At 33.5% G+C, this 15,856-nt stretch overlaps 4 protein-coding genes and 1 long non-coding RNA gene across 8 annotated transcripts; 3 read left to right on the plus strand and 2 right to left on the minus strand.

Moving 5' to 3' along the window:
• Positions 1 to 19: 19 nt before the first annotated feature.
• LOC114880725 lies at positions 20 to 2,720 on the plus strand. The gene is made up of 10 exons (XM_046287765.1): positions 20 to 496; positions 742 to 911; positions 994 to 1,119; positions 1,194 to 1,311; positions 1,375 to 1,639; positions 1,704 to 1,823; positions 1,984 to 2,074; positions 2,136 to 2,278; positions 2,359 to 2,491; positions 2,629 to 2,720. Coding segments are annotated over exons 1-10 (1,221 nt in total). The 5' UTR covers positions 20 to 495; the 3' UTR covers positions 2,683 to 2,720.
• A 560-nt stretch (positions 2,721 to 3,280) lies between these two features.
• LOC114880724 lies at positions 3,281 to 4,471 on the plus strand. Its single transcript, XM_046287782.1, has 5 exons — positions 3,281 to 3,362; positions 3,477 to 3,677; positions 3,727 to 3,782; positions 4,010 to 4,121; positions 4,200 to 4,471. The coding sequence occupies exons 1-5, from the start codon at positions 3,299 to 3,301 to the stop codon at positions 4,466 to 4,468; spliced, it is 702 nt and encodes a 233-aa protein (XP_046143738.1). The 5' UTR covers positions 3,281 to 3,298; the 3' UTR covers positions 4,469 to 4,471.
• A 23-nt stretch (positions 4,472 to 4,494) lies between these two features.
• Positions 4,495 to 5,326, plus strand: LOC123988304. 2 transcript variants are annotated; one of them, XM_046287767.1, is made up of 3 exons: positions 4,495 to 4,846; positions 4,907 to 5,043; positions 5,116 to 5,326. In XM_046287767.1, exons 1-3 carry the CDS (start codon positions 4,817 to 4,819, stop codon positions 5,315 to 5,317), a joined length of 369 nt encoding a protein of 122 aa, XP_046143723.1. In that variant the 5' UTR covers positions 4,495 to 4,816; the 3' UTR covers positions 5,318 to 5,326. The 2 variants fall into 2 exon arrangements, with proteins under 2 accessions (XP_046143723.1, XP_046143722.1); XM_046287766.1 differs by having other exon boundaries at positions 4,510 to 5,043.
• Positions 4,931 to 8,248, minus strand: LOC114880723 (crossover junction endonuclease MUS81). 3 transcript variants are annotated; one of them, XM_029197030.2, is made up of 9 exons: positions 7,669 to 8,248; positions 7,454 to 7,559; positions 7,256 to 7,376; positions 6,766 to 7,173; positions 6,486 to 6,699; positions 6,208 to 6,420; positions 6,023 to 6,136; positions 5,763 to 5,957; positions 4,931 to 4,961 (listed from the first exon to the last, which is right to left on the minus strand). In XM_029197030.2, the coding sequence occupies exons 1-9, from the start codon at positions 8,032 to 8,034 to the stop codon at positions 4,938 to 4,940; spliced, it is 1,761 nt and encodes a 586-aa protein (XP_029052863.2). In that variant the 5' UTR covers positions 8,035 to 8,248; the 3' UTR covers positions 4,931 to 4,937. The 3 variants fall into 3 exon arrangements, with proteins under 3 accessions (XP_029052863.2, XP_029052862.2, XP_029052861.2); XM_029197029.2 differs by lacking the exon at positions 4,931 to 4,961 and adding an exon at positions 5,338 to 5,540; XM_029197028.2 differs by lacking the exon at positions 4,931 to 4,961 and having other exon boundaries at positions 5,339 to 5,957; positions 7,669 to 8,241.
• A 5,890-nt stretch (positions 8,249 to 14,138) lies between these two features.
• Positions 14,139 to 15,427, minus strand: LOC123988311. Its single transcript, XR_006829881.1, has 3 exons — positions 14,874 to 15,427; positions 14,611 to 14,678; positions 14,139 to 14,434 (listed from the first exon to the last, which is right to left on the minus strand). It is a non-coding gene; the product is annotated as an uncharacterized LOC123988311 (long non-coding RNA).
• Positions 15,428 to 15,856: the final 429 nt, after the last annotated feature.

Here is a 15,856-nt window from a genome sequence, read left to right on the forward strand (position 1 = left end):
GACTATTTTCTGGTATTTGTCTTACAGGAAAAAATTCACAAGGAATAGACATGTCTGTTTATCTCAAATCACTGGGAACATCCACTGCAATATTATGGTACTGTCACATAAGTGACAACTGTACTTTTTTAGAACGAAAGGATCTCCTATCCACCTATTGTCCAGCCACTCAAAGTGATCCGTTTATGACACTGTTACCCCTGTGAACTGAATCGTCTCGTGAATTTTCCCTTCCATATTTCCCCCCTTCACACCTTCTACAGATTTTTAATATTCCCTTCAAAAGGTTCACAGTTAGCCTATCTATGGATATCATTTTCTTATCCATCATGCAACAACTACATACCTGCCATCATCCGAAAATGACACCACAATTCTATACCTGTCAACTGATCAAACCGTATTTTAAATTACGTATTCACACCTTTGTTTGCAATCGAATATACGCTACACTCAACGCGTTGCTTTAATGCCATCAAAACCGAAGGCTCGAATAGTAGGAAAGAAATTTATTTATTTTTATTTTTTGCATCCGTTAAATGAACTTTATTATACGATGAATCGGGATCGCAACTGTGTATTCTTATCAAATCTTTTGTTAATTTTACCATTTTGTATTTTTCTTCAAAGACATTCGCCCTAATTAATCTCGACACGATTTGTACATCTGTTAATTATTCATTTCTATCGTACAGTGTTTGATACACCCGTGTAGCTGATATTAAAAATCAAAGTTCTCAGTGTTTCAGGAAGTTAAAGGACGATGCAGCAACGTGTACGACATTCCGTATTGCAAGATGCTTAGGAAATACTTGTTACTTTTTGGCCAGGATCCATACCAAGGAGACGGGATTCGTACCGTTCTCACGATTGTGATGGTAACCCTTCTACTTGGTGTTATTATTCCAACGGTAAGAAAGCACGCATCGTAATGATGCCAATAAATAATTCCAAATAACTGAATAAAATTGTTACATAAACATTATTGGATAGTCGTTTCAATTACATGTCTCGTTGCTTGAAAAAGATATGGATGCTGTTATTGAGTGTATGCCGCACCTAATAGCGAGTATGACTACTATTGTTAAAATACTGAATGGCCATCTGAATAAAAAAAACGTAGGTACATATCTTTATGGATCAAGAAACGCAGCATAAATATTACGAAATCATCAAAATTAGTCGCATTATAGTTTCGAAAATTATACCAATTGATGATAGAAGAATGGGAATTGTTAAAATTGAACGATGAATTGCACGTGTTGGATAAAGTTATCGAACAGGGAAGCAAGCTAGCCAATTTATACAGAAGTAGGTAGTCACGCAGAATTCTAAATCTCAGAATCTTTTTTTCATTTGTATATTCTTTTCCAGGTACATTGCTAGGGTGTCTAGGAGTATTTCTAACAGTTCCATTGATTGCTCCCGGTTTGGATATTATTGTACCCTTAAACGAAACCCGACCAAGGCAGCAAATATTCAGAGTAAATTATTTGATCTTCGACGAAAGAGAATATTTTTTTATCGTATATCTTCAATTAGCCATTGGCGCGTTTATTATTGTCAGCGGTATAGTTACCATTGATTCTTTGTATATGATTATCATTCATTATAACAGTGGACTGTTCGCCGTATGCGGGTGGGTACGATGAAATTAGAAAATACACAAGCAAAAGCTTACTTTTTCGTTGTTCGATTAACAGATATCAGATTCAGAAAGCAACAGAAAAGGACTACAACTTAGTTACTCACAGGAGTACTACGAATGATCACAAATACGCGGATTTCAGACGTTGTGTGATCACGCATCACAAGGCTCTCCAGTTCGTAACGAATGGCACAGAGTGCCCATAGTAATTTGTAATAATCCTCTTAAAGCAACAATGAAATTGTTACGAATTATAATGGACACTCTGTACAATGTATACTTATGAAAAAATTCGTTCACCGAACGCAACTGATATCTTTAATTTTTGCTTTGAGGTTTTACGAGATCTTGAAGGAAAACAGTACAAACAGTTATTTACTTCAGATTGGATTGAATATGATAGGCATAAGTGTAACTGCTGTCCAGGTAAATACTCTGTTACAAAAGAAAAGCGAAAGAATGTTAATATCTTTGATGTTCGTTGCAGACAGTTTTAAATATGGATACCGATTCGACAGAAGAAGCTATCAGAAATGCAATATTTCTTGGCGCGGAACAATTTCATTTGTTCGTTATCAGTCTACCTGGACAAGTGCTGATTGATCATTGTTCGGATCTTGCTGCGAATATGTAACGTCGTAACAGATACATTTATGCATAAGTATCGGATAATAAATTTCAATCTAAATTTTTCACCGATTTCGTAACAGATACAGTTCCAACTGGTATAAGACGCCGGTGAAAATTCAGAGGATGGTTTATCTTATGCAAATAAGAGCAAATAAATTGTGTGTATTGACCGCTGGTGGATTGTATCAGATGAACATGGAGAATTTTGCATCGGTACGTTTTAATTTAATGTAATGTTCCCTGGAGTAACAAGGTAGAGCCTGGAATGTGAAAAAGTCAAACTAGAAACGAAAAATCCTGCATATTTACACCAATGGTAAGATTTCTAATACTTATATTTATTTTTCAAGGCTTTCAGAATGTGTATGTCTTATATCACAATGCTGCTGTCACTGAGGGAATAAGATCCATCGTTAATGCTCAAAATTAATTCAGCAATGTCTGTTACATTTTACAAACTGGATTTTAGATTAATTAAAAAACAAATATAAAGGCTGTGGATTGTTTCTGTAGTAACGAACGTATGTAAGTAGAATCAGCTGGTATTCTGAAATAAAATCGTTACGTTATATTTATTCTAATATTACAGAAGCATCCTGCCTTTCAATTCCTCCTTTTTTTTTATACCCACTTCATAATGAAACAATATATATAATAAAATAATATTAAGTCTGTTTTCTCACCTAATGTTGCTTTGTCAAAGTATCACGAGAAACACTAGTTAAGGAAGTCCGACTGAAAGTCCACTTATAACTATGTATACTTGCGGTGTTCGTTTCGGATAAAAGCCTGGCACTTATAGACCTCATTTTCTTACATACCGAAAAGTATTGCAGCTCTACCGTAGGGTGATCCGAAAATGCCCCCGTAATCTATACCTGCCAACTAATCGAAAGATCAACTAATTTATTTAATGGCCGTTGTTCGTAATTGTCCAATCATCGTTTGAAATAAAAATAATGATACAATAAATCATATAAAGTGAAATTTCCATCATTTTTCTGGAATCGTTTAATCGTGATGTTTGCTGACGGTGTTGTACCGGTTGAAATGTCGCTGCCCAGAGAATCTGAATCCACAAACGGTACGAATAATCTTTTCCGTTATATTTGAACGTGTTGAATACCGTGAGGGCCATCGATCTTTTCTCCTCGAAGACCAGTTAAGTTCTAATTAAAATTGAAACGCGGATATTTAGGATTTCAGATAGTCCAAGCACGAAGCAACAATGTATTCGCTCTTCAGCATTACAAAGCACTTAAAAAATATTTAATGTTGCTCGGGGTTGATCCGTACGATAACAGTCTAGGAGGTAAAATCAGACAGTACTTAGTGAACTTCAGCATGATTGTTGGCATACTTCCACTGGTAAAAGGACTATCTTCCAAATTTGCAATAAGTATTGCTAATTAAAAATAATATTCGACAGGTTGCAGAATTATGTGTAGCAATCCGTAATAAGGATTTCGATAGAACGGTAGAGGCATTTATTCCCGTACTTACAGTGAGTGCCAGTATAATTAAATTCGGAAATGTTTCTGGAAACAAAAAACACGTACGTATATTTATATACAGGGCGTTCCCGCTTCCACTTTCGGCGCCAACGCGTCCATCCTATAATGCTCTACTCGACGCTATTTAATTTTTTCTAATGATATTTCTTTCGGTCTTATACCATCCCTTCTTAAATAATCTTCCCAAATCTTCTACGTTATCTGTTTTGCATTGTAGTTTAAAGTGTTATTGGATTTTGTTACGGAAGACTGGGAGACATTAAAAAACGAAATCCACGTACTGGACAAAATTACCAAACAAGGGAACAGAATTGCAAACTTGTATAGAAGTATATTTTCATATATCTCCTAATAATGTGCATGGCAACTGTGTGTACAATTCTTCAATTTCCGTATATTTCTTTCAGGCACTTTATTGTCATTTTTAGTATTGTTTCTATATATTCCGTTAATTCCTCCAACTTTGGATATCATTATGCCATTGAATGAAACTCGTCGACGACAACTACTGTTCAATGTTAATTATATATTCATAGAAGTTGATGATCATTTTTTCGCCATTCATTTACATTTGTCTTGGACCTCCTGCGTTTCCATATTCATAATCGTCACCGTAGATTCCTTATACATGCTTATCATTCATCATGCTAGCGGATTATTTGACGTATGTGGGTAAATATTTTTGTTTTCCATGGTATTTAATTTATATTAAAGCTTCCTGTTGTCTGTGAATTATATTCCTAATTACAAATGTACAGTTATCAGGTTGAAATGGCGACCACAAATAATTTATACCCAAATGAAACTGCAATGGAGAACAACAGATACAAACAGTTTAGACGATGCGTAATTACACATCATAGAGCTCTCCAGTTTGTACGGGTTCCGTAAAAAAAAAAACGACTTCTAAACGGGTTTAAGTACTCAGAGTTCATCTGATTTGCTTTTTCTTTATTTTTCTAGCTTTTTCATCGCTTTACAGAAATGTAGCCAGATCTTGAATTTGGTGCAGGTCGGAATAAATATGGTGCTCATCAGCTTCACTGCTGTTCGGGTAAGAACAATTTCACCCTTGTATATCAATGATTTAGATCTTCATACATTTATTTTACAGATTATTTTGTATGTTGATCAACCTGCAGAAGTTATGAGATATGTCTTGTTCCTTGCTGCACAGAAATTTCATTTGTTTTTTATCAGTCTATTTGGACAAATCTTACTGAACCATGCTTTATTGTTACCAGAAACAGTGTAAGTACCATAATATGTGACATAGTATTTGTCAATACTATTTCCTAGATTTGTTCCTGAATTTTCTAACAGATATAATTCGAAATGGTACGAGATGCCAATAAGATTTCGAAAAGTACTTTACACTATGCAAATAAGATGCAACAGACCATGTATTTTGAGCGCAGTTGGATTATACGAGATGGACATTCAAAACTTTGGAAAAGTACGTATCGATAATAACATTGGTCAAGTTGTTGCCCTTGGTAACATATTAGCAATTAACTTATTTTAATTAAAAGACAGTTAAAGCATGCATGTCGTATTTTACAATGTTTCTGTCAATGAGAGAATGATCTTTTACATCTACTTACAATCCGACTGATCCCAATGATGAAACAGCTACTTCGACGTAAGACTTTGATAATCGATAGATATAATTTATATAACTTAATCACACTATGAAACTGATATTACAAATGATTTTGTTGAAATTGTTGCACTAATTTATTGAAACCCTATAATAATAGTGTATGCATTTTATCGAAATATGAAAATAAAAATAAAAGGTAAGTTCAGATTTTCTTCTTATTCGTGAATTTCATTTATCAAAACGTGATCATATGATATATAACATACAAGGTAGCCTTATTTCAATAATAAAATGTAGTCTGCTAAGTTATCAAGAATCATTTTAAATTCTTGTTAGTGTATAATTGATAAATTGTTTTGCTAATTACCGGTCCGACCATAGATTTCTTATTTCCGTATTCAATATTTGCTAATAATAATTCCGCATTGCAACCGGGCGTTTGAAACGCATTAATTAATGTTCGCGGGGTTGGATAACGTTCCACGATTGCAAAAGCTTTATCCACGGAAATTCCTTTTAATTGCAGTAGTTGGCGGATAAACATTTCATTTACTTTAAATACCTAATAAAAGATTTTATTTATGTAATCATCGTACTCGATATTAATAACATAACTACCGTACATACTTTTTGTTTAGATGCTCCCTTATTGAACTCTCCGAATTCCATAAGATTACAAATGTTGCTTGAACTATCTGTCTGGGTAACAATTTCTTTTCCACAACCTACTAAATTCTTTCCCTAAAATAAAAATAATTTACTCCTAATATATGGTACTAATGATTCAAGTGTGTCAAAAAAAAATGGCATACCTTAAAAACTTTTATTAAAATCTTTGTTAAAGATGACAAATACAACATAGAATCTTTGTGATTCTTTGTATATTTGACTGAAAAACCATCTTGTATCAAAGTATTAATAGAAGCTTGCATCAATGATGAATATGGTATTGCTAATCGTTGTTCTTTCTTATATTCCTCAATTATATACATAAGATTTGTAATTCCAGATTGCTTTAATCTAAACTGTACAAAAAGATTTCCTTTTTGATTATATAAATCCAAGTAATTGAAAATTAATTATCAAATACCTTTTGTTCGTGAAATCGTCCGTCTGTGATACTTGAGCTCAAATCATCTATTCGTTTTCTTTCTACTATATACGGTAAAATTAATTCATTGTTTGTAATTCTACACCTAGCGATCCATGCGAAATCACCAACTTTCAAATGTCGTATCTCAAATAATACACCAAGTTGGGTCAGTTCAACTATTGTAGCATCATGCTGAGGTTTTGTTTTACCACTACAAGAAAATTATTTAAACGTCTCATAATAAATTTGTATGAAAAATTGATCAAATGAAACATACCCACAAATCTCCTGAGTGTCTACTAACAATATTATATCAAATTTATTTGGTTCTAAGTAAATGTTTCTCTCAATATTATCAGTAAAATTTGCTTTCTTTAGTAACTCACAATTATTTATATTTTTTGCCTTTTTCTTATATTTTTGTTGCGTGAAATACTTATCAGGCTGTCTGCTTATAGGAAATTCTGCAGATTTAGATTTATAAAGTTTTGAAGACGTATCATTCTGAACATTTTTAGAACATCCATTAGATGTTTCTACATTTGTAACTTTATCACTGATAAATGACTTTAAAGATATTTGAATCTGATTTAGGTCTTCAGAAGACTTTATCAATTTAACATCAATAGCAGCAATTTCACATATCTTTTTAGCAATATTTGTGCCATGGTCTGTGAGATTATATCTATGTAAGTCACATTATATTTAATTATATTGCATATTTTATACAAACTTACAGTCTATTATTAACAATATTAATTTATTACCTGATAGGATCATCTCTCATAGAAAATAAACCATTGTCAACCAAATTGAAAATTGAATCCTTTGATACATGTCTACACAAATTTATAATTTCACACAGTAAATCTGTCTCCATAACAAACCCTAATAAATTCAATGTTGATCAATTAAACAAACAGAAAAATAATTATGAAATCTTACAAATATTGTTTACAGAATACCTAAATAATAAGGGCATTGTGCTTTTTTATATAAAGTCAATAAAGCTGCATAATTCTCTAAGTCCCATGCTGATAAGTTCAACTTATCAAATATTGCCAGTTCTGTCTTAAAATAAAAACCAATGTTTTAATTACATGAATACATACATTATATACGTAAATAAATACAGCTAATCGTATTACTAATACTTATATATAAATATGTACGTATTTACCTCTTCGTGCAAGTAATTAATATCTAAAACATTTTGTGATTTATATCTCTTTTCAGGTGTATGTTGCCTATTAAAATCACAGTGAGTACAAACTAAATCGTCTTTGTTTATTGTATCTGTATTTTGAGCATTATACTCTTCAAGTTTTTTATCCAACATCAAGCATAATTTTGTACCAAAATGTTGCAATATTATACAGTCTTTCCCAGAATTTAATGGTAAAGGATATTTTTTCAAAGAAGCAAGTGCCTTTGAAAAATTATGCTCCAAAGTAGAATTTCTGAATGCAGCTTCTTTTTTCCATTCTTCTAACCAAAGTTCAAACAATGGATTTGGTCTTTTTGACTTGATTTTCACTCTTTTCATGATTATTACCTTATTACATAGTAATATATATATATACAGACATCACATATATAGACCTATTGCTTGAACTTTAGCAATGCAAGCGTCGAGGCCGAACTCCGAATTCCGTGTCGGTAAAACAGCCCGCGTTTCATCGAAAATTGGGCCGAACTGATTTAAGCGCCACCTTAGTTATAGCGGCATGCTTTACATAATTAAACAATACTGACCATGCATTCATTAATATTACACTTCAGAATCTCGAAGACATAGTTCCTGAAAAAAATATAATAGAGATTAAATAGAAAAAAAGCATTTTCGCAGCCAATTCGCTCGTATTATTTGCTGCATAATTAATAAATATACCATAGAAATAATGATACAGTTATTAATTAGTCACCAAATAATAACGATTGCCCAGGTCTCACCACGGGGAGGTTGCTGCGGGTGGAGACCCGCCCTACCTCATCCCATCCACCCTCCATTTATGCAAATTTTTATTTTTATTCAATACCATCATCCTCTTGATGCACATTTGCAAAACATTTTTGACTGTTGTGCAAACGAACAACAAAGGAGCATTATTTTTATTCGCTACCTACCTATCTACTTATCTATACATATATTTACGTAGATTTTTGCTTTTTATTCCTATCGCAATATTTTTTAATTTTGATTTTGATTACAGATCTGTAATTAATATATATGCAATTGCATATTTGTCCTACATGCTTATACTACTAAGAATCTCTAAGTACCTATCCGAGCGCTCGTAATTATATTAAAAATTCGCTTAAATCTAATGCTTCCTAATTAAACACTGCAGTGTTTGACGATTATATCTTAATGACTATATACATAAATAAGTCCAATGAATTTGTTGATTTTGTTGTCCTCGCCAGAATACCTCCTAAAATAAAACTGAAAAGGATTAAACATAATTTAAGAAAATAATAAGGCTCATGTGGCCTTAATCATAAATTTACAACCTGTCTGGAAAAACAAATAAGGATTAAATATAATTCTCGAAAATAGTACGGTTCAAATATTACCACTTATAAGAATCATTTTTCCTTTCAGTCATTTTCACCTTGTTTTACTTAATTGGCTATATTGAATTCCATTTATGGACGCTACATTTCTTCCAGTCGATTATACGATATTATTATTTCATACTTCCTATAAAGATATTTCTCTGTAACAGAAACTGATTAATTGAATCCAGATAAAAAATTAATAGCTGGAAAGAAGATACATTAGTAACAATAAAATTTTATAAAAGTCAGAGTGGTTGTTAATAATTCAAAATCAATTTGATACGAAATATGAATTTGAAGCAAACTTCAGTACCAAAGTAAAGAGAAAAAAATTCAGAAAAATATATATTTGAGTTAAGTGATTTGAGTTAAGAACATTAATTATTTCATTTTATTGTATTTAATATTCCTTCATTTCGCGACAAATAGCACTCAATATTTTAATTGAAACAACTGCCTTTTACTGCAATTTATAGTACGTACAACCACGACTCTACTTGACTTTATTGCATTATATTATTCAATACAGCTTTCAATGCAAATTTATTGTAAATGGAAAAACTGAAAAAAAATTACGAGTGGACTTTGCTTTTCAGGAAAAGAATTTGAAAATTTATAAAAGTAATTTAATTAGCTTCTCCGTAAGCTTGAAACAAAACATGGCGATCAAAAATTAAAACTAAGCAACTCGAACAACAATTATCCACTACTTTTGTTTAAATAAAGTAGAATTAAAATTTAATAAGCTATCTCGAATGAACAAATATTCCTTGAAATAATTTATCACCAATCATCACAAAATAAAATGAACTTTCATTTTAAATAAAACTTTGAATAAAGTTCTATTTAAAACTTTATCGTATTTAATAATATTCTGAAAACATTAAATTCATATATTATTTAACAGTATTTCCAACAACCGAATGCTCAAAATTTTCAAAATTAAAAAAAGGGAAGAAAAAAAAATGGGGGCATGGCAGTGGGAGGGAGGGTACAGGGGAAGCTGAAAAGAAAAGTTTGACTGCCCATAAGAGCAATCCCTAAGCAAACCCTATAAAACAAACCGAAATCACACGCAACACTAATTTCAAAATTGCAAACATTCTGAACTATGACAAAACATCGGCTGGCAACGAAGGGTCTCACGCCCCCTAGTCTTACGCCAGACGCTACATACCACCCACCCCGCCTGGACGTCGTAACGCCAGGACAGGATGCACCCCTTCGCTAAGAGCGCTACCCGCCCGTCCAACACGTTGCATCCAACGGTGTCAGATTGACGGACGCCCATAGTATAGACAAAAGGACTACAGTTTAGAATATGGTAACATATTTTCATATGTTCCGTATTCTAAAGCTGCGCCTGCAAAGGCCTAGTAATGCATGGGTTTGTCTCCCATGAGATGGTGTTCACGGTCTCAGGCCGCGGAATCCTTAAAAGGACTCCCACCGAATGTGAGTCATAGTTACTTCCACTAATTAACAATCGCGAATTCATTCGCAACACTAATTTCATTATTTATATAATATGTACAAATTCACGCGTACGCGTAAAGGCTGCTTCAGTATGCGCAACGCTAAGCTGAAAAAAAGAAAAAAAGAGAAAACGCGAACTGTAACGCAACACTACTCAAATCTACCGAATTTAGTAAGACGCAACACTAATCTAAAAAAGGGGTACAGCCAATCCAAGGCTGTACCACGGCAGCTGGTCCATAGCTGCCTTATGGACCATGGCAACTCCACTGGATCGTTTTTGGGCATTTCTAATGCAAAACGCGAATATTTATTACCGCAACACTAATTAGCAGGGAACTCTATAAACTAATGCAAAGCAATCGCGTATTTACCTGTAAGTCGCAACACTGGGAAACAATCGCGCTAATGTCATTCGCAACACTATCTTTAACAGACATGCAATTAAAATGCAGAAAAGGGGGATTCTCAAACCGTGAATTTTTTACTCGCAACACTAATTTCATTAATTATATAATATGTACAAAAGCGTACGCGTGAAGGCTGCTCCATTATACGCAACGCTAAGCTGAAAAAAAGAAAAAAAGAGAAAACGCGAACTGTAACGCAACACTGCTCAAATCTACCGAATTTTGTAAGACGCAACACTAATCTAAAAAAGGGGTACAGCCAATCCAAGGCTGTATCACGGCAGCTGGTCCATAGCTGCCTTATGGACCATGGCAACTCCACTGGATCGTTTTTGGGCACTTCATCATATATCGCAACTCTAATGCAAACGCGAATATTCATTACCGCAACACTAATTAGCAGGGAACTCTATAAACTAATGAAAAGCAATCGCGTATTTACCTATAAGTCGCAACACTGGGAAACAATCGCGCTAATGTCATTCGCAACGCTATCTTTAACAGACATGCAATTAAAATGCAAAAAAGGGGGATTCTCAAACCGTGAATTTTTTACTCGCAACACTAAGGCAATGAACATTAAAACGCAAAACTCTCAAAAATCTTAAAGCAATCAACATTGAAAAGTTAAATTCTATTTTAAAGCAATGCAAGAATGAAACGCGATATTTAAAATTCGCAACACTAAATGAAAATCGCGATAATCATGCATACGCAACATTAAATTGAACCGTGATCGATATTCATTCGCAACACTAAATTGAACCGTGGTCAATATTCGCAACACTATATTAAAAACGCGATTTGCCCAAAATCATGGGGGTCACGGGCCCCCTCTTCTCCTGCAATTACAAAACTACAACTACAGGCAAGCACAGTGACAAAGTAGTAACGATAATGATTTCCCATCCTTTTTTGCAAAAGGATGCAAAATCATTAGTAGTTCCCCTCTTGAAAGACAGTTTGTCGGGGCGCTTCGGCATGTAGCCTCTTCTTTTTTCGGGCGGCCCACCCACCTGAAACTTATATCTAAAGCTCGAGACTTGCAAATTTGCAAAACAAAAAAAAAACAATCAACAAAAAAGAAAAATCGCGAAACTCTAATTGACACGTGGACGAAAAAGGTCTTTATATAAGTCGTTGTTCGTGCACACGTGCCGTGCTCGAGCAGAACTTGTGCGTTTCGTGCCATCGCGATCGCGTATGACGACTTATGAAGTCGCCAAAAATTTGAAAAATTGTACAGATAGATCAAAGGCGAACGGCATACTCCATTCGTATCGATCGTATCGTCAATTCTTCAAATATATTCCAGGTACAGGTTGATCACGCGAAATCGCGCCTACCCGACCAAGAGACCGTGACAACCTGTCCCGGCCCTACCTATTTACAATCTATCACACACACCAGAAGGTATACTACCTACCTACCTAACGCTATATTTAAAAAAGGCAAAATCACATTCTCAGAAAAATTCATTCCACGACCCCCATACACTCCACCCGGGCGCAAGAGCCTAAACTAGGGAGAACGTCCCGGGACGCCTCCGTCACCCGAGTTTCATCTCACATCACACTCTACGGTACGTACCATTTTTCACTGAAATCGTCTGGCAAGGCTAGCAATCATTGCGTATAATGATAATTACAAAATTTAATTAACTACTTTGATATAGAATATATTTCATAATAATGGTAATAATCATGGTAATAGTAATGGCAATATAGTAATAGTAATGGTAATAATATTATTTGGTTTGTACGTTCATTGTACATCTTGTTGAATAAAATATTATTTCAAATTAAAAGTAAATAAAAAAAAGTTATTAAACCGACGCAATCCCACAGCCTAAAAACACACACACCATATGTGGAAATTACGTCGTGCACGATATACTAACACAATGCCAGCCGCTTATTAATTATTATTCTTATGAACTAGGTCATCGTGCCCATTGCCTCTACCCATCCAAGTAGCACCTGGGCACGTGAATGGGCTTTGGCAATAAACACGGAAGGGGTTAAATCTGAAAATCCTGATCTACAAACATGATTAGTACATAAACATCTAACGGGCTAATATTACACTATTTTAATTTAATAATAAAAGTGACTCGACTTTGTAAATATGAAGCTTTAAGAACAAATACTGAAAAGCAAAATAGAGCAACTATGACGCAAACATGGTGCACTGCTAATATCAGCTGGCAACGAAGGGTCTCACGCCCCCTAGTCTTACGCCAGACGCTACATACCACCCACCCCGCCTGGACGTCGTAACGCCAGGACAGAGTGCACCCCTTCGCTAAGAGCGCTACCCGCCCGTCCAACACGTTGCATCCAACGGTGTCAGATTGACGGACGCCCATAGTATAGACAAAAGGACTACAGTTTAGAATATGGTGACATATTTTCATATGTTCCGTATTCTAAAGCTGCGCCTGCAAAGGCCTAGTAATGCATGGGTATATCTCCCAGAGATGGTGTTCACGGTCTTATGCCGCGGAATCCTTGTAACTAATTTCATTAAATAAATAATACATTGGATTGAGATTAAGAACCAAAAGGATTCCCACCGAATACTAGTCAGTGCATCGTCATATTTACTCTCGCGTCGGAAATTTCTCGCAACACTAATTTAAGAAATGCAAAATTCTAATAAAAAAGAATTTAATGTCTCTAATTAAGAATTCTTTGTAGTGAAAAAAGAATTTATTGTGAAAATTAATAAAACATCCTCGGGCGACTCCCTCCTCAGAGTGAATTTTCAAGAATACGCAAAATGTGTTGAAATAGATCACTCTGGCTTGGAAATCTACCCGTCACGAATTGTCTTCTTGCACATAAATTGTTCATTTTTTTATGAACGTGTAAATAAGTTAAACTTCGCTATAGAAGGAATTGAACTTTACTACTCGGAAAAAATTCTCAAATTATATTTGAATTTACAATTAATGTAAAAGCATAATTAATATGTATATCTAGTATACATATTATAAAAGCAATATTATATCGATTTGAATCTTTATGATAACTAAATCAGATGGTATCTAACTTCTCCTTTAAAGAAAAACTAAATAAAATTATTTCTGTATTTACTTAATTTGAAAATATTTCATATTCCACGTTTTATTATAAAATTGTATCATGAATATTTAAAAGCATTCAAATATTTCATAAATATCTATTGGAATATGTGGAATAGAAATAATATTTAAACGCGAAGTGCAAGAAGACCTAGCCTGAACTAAATGAAATCAAACACAATAAAAATGTTACTACACATGAGTATAAGCGTACCCATGGTCACTGTGCTCGCTAACCACGTATACAACCAGTAGCCCGTGTCGATTCGGACCATTCGTCCTACGACATGATTGGGCACCGGAGGAACCATAAAACATGCGACTCACCGTTCGCAGATATACTCTTCTTCCGACAGTCAAGTAGGAGGATGGACAACACCAGGTAGGAGGCTGCCTTGTAGGAGAAGATTCATCTGTAACAAAAAAAGAAGAATTACGGTTAATTTTGAAAATTAGCAATTTTTATTCTAATAAAATTTTATATGAAATTGAATTTTATAAAATATTAGCAATTAAAAAGAAATCTCAATTATCAAGTGTTGAAATTGAAAATTATTCTATTTTAATAAAAAGCAATTAAGTGACGTACCAAGGCGGAAGTCGTGAAGAAAGCCATCATCAGGATATCCAGGAACTCGGCAAAATAAAAAAATTCATCTGTAACAAAACAAAAAAGAATTACGGTTAATTTTGCAAATTATCAATTTTTATTCTAATAAAATTATATATGAAATTGAATTTTATAAAATATTAGCAATAGCAATTAAGAAAAAATCTCAATTATCAAGTATTGAAATTGTAAATTATTCTATTTCAATTAAAATTAATTAAATAAAGTAATAAGATACTTACACTCTTTCCTTATGGAGCAACGCCCAAGACTCATCTTCAGTGGTGCTTTGACTCTAATGCCGGATATATCGAGCAATTAAAAAAAAAATTAAAAATAAAAATAGTAACGCGACCGTGAATAATTTCAATTGAACAATTGTAGTGACTCTACTTTCACGATGAAAAAGGAAAAAGCAGAGCCGCGATACTCTAGAAAATACTTTATAATACGCAGCAAACACTGACTCTACTTTCTCGTGATTCCTAATTGTACAAACGCAACTCTATTCAGGGCCAGTTCACCCTTGAAAAAATCAAAACATTGGAAATATGTTCGTACAAGCACTGACTCTACCGACCGCCTTGCGCGCGGCCACAACAATTCCTGGAAGAAAAGATTAGTGAGGAGGTTGGGGATGGGTGGAAATATACAAAACAAAACCAACATTCTTCTTATTGAGCATTCGTTAAGGAAATATTGTTATGTGTAAATGGAAATATCAACGAACACGAATATTATTGAAGTTGAATATTGATCCTAGATTATCTCGTAATAATGAAATGTATTAAATAATTGTTGATAATTATTCCAATGAATATTACAAGGATAAACAATCATTGTTAAATACATATAATAAACTATTTTATTAAAGCAGTGGATTTTTGTTGTTAAGATTGTAAGCATATTAAACATTGTTGGAAATTCTATTACCCTCGTAATTTATAAATTATCTAATTCTTTTCAATAAGCAAAATCCAATAATTAATCATGCTTAAACAGCATGTGATTTGAAAACGTGATTCTATTTTAATTTAAACTTGCATCGAAAACTAGATATTATAATATAATTACTACGATTTAACAAAAATAGAATGTTTAAAATAATTTATAATTGCAGAAGAGAAGCAATCATTTGCAGTAAAATACGAATTATTTCAATTTTGTTCTAATTTAAAACAAATCTATTAAAATACTAGACGAAATTATCTAATAAAATGAAATA

The sequence above is a fragment of the Osmia bicornis genome, chromosome 11 (genome assembly GCF_907164935.1).
Source record: "Osmia bicornis bicornis chromosome 11, iOsmBic2.1, whole genome shotgun sequence".
Taxonomy (NCBI): Eukaryota; Metazoa; Arthropoda; class Insecta; order Hymenoptera; family Megachilidae; genus Osmia; species Osmia bicornis.

Coding starts and splice junctions, on each gene's coding strand:
- LOC114880725 (XM_046287765.1), top strand. Junction 1,312..1,374: donor GCTAGCCAATTTATACAGAA/GTAGGTAGTCAC, acceptor ATTCTTTTCCAG/GTACATTGCTAGGGTGTCTA. Junction 2,075..2,135: donor TAAGTGTAACTGCTGTCCAG/GTAAATACTCTG, acceptor TGTTCGTTGCAG/ACAGTTTTAAATATGGATAC.
- LOC114880724 (XM_046287782.1), top strand. CDS start 3,299: ATGTTTGCTGACGGTGTTGTACCGGTTGAAATGTCGCTGCCCAGAGAA. Junction 3,678..3,726: donor ATCTTCCAAATTTGCAATAA/GTATTGCTAATT, acceptor AATTATGTGTAG/CAATCCGTAATAAGGATTTC. Junction 3,783..4,009: donor CATTTATTCCCGTACTTACA/GTGAGTGCCAGT, acceptor TTTGCATTGTAG/TTTAAAGTGTTATTGGATTT.
- LOC123988304 (XM_046287766.1), top strand. CDS start 4,817: ATGGTGCTCATCAGCTTCACTGCTGTTCGGGTAAGAACAATTTCACCC. Junction 5,044..5,115: donor TTATTGTTACCAGAAACAGT/GTAAGTACCATA, acceptor ATTTTCTAACAG/ATATAATTCGAAATGGTACG.
- LOC114880723 (XM_029197028.2), bottom strand. CDS start 8,034: ATGAAAAGAGTGAAAATCAAGTCAAAAAGACCAAATCCATTGTTTGAA. Junction 7,174..7,255: donor ATGAGAGATGATCCTATCAG/GTAATAAATTAA, acceptor TGACTTACATAG/ATATAATCTCACAGACCATG. Junction 5,958..6,022: donor AGGGAGCATCTAAACAAAAA/GTATGTACGGTA, acceptor ATCTTTTATTAG/GTATTTAAAGTAAATGAAAT.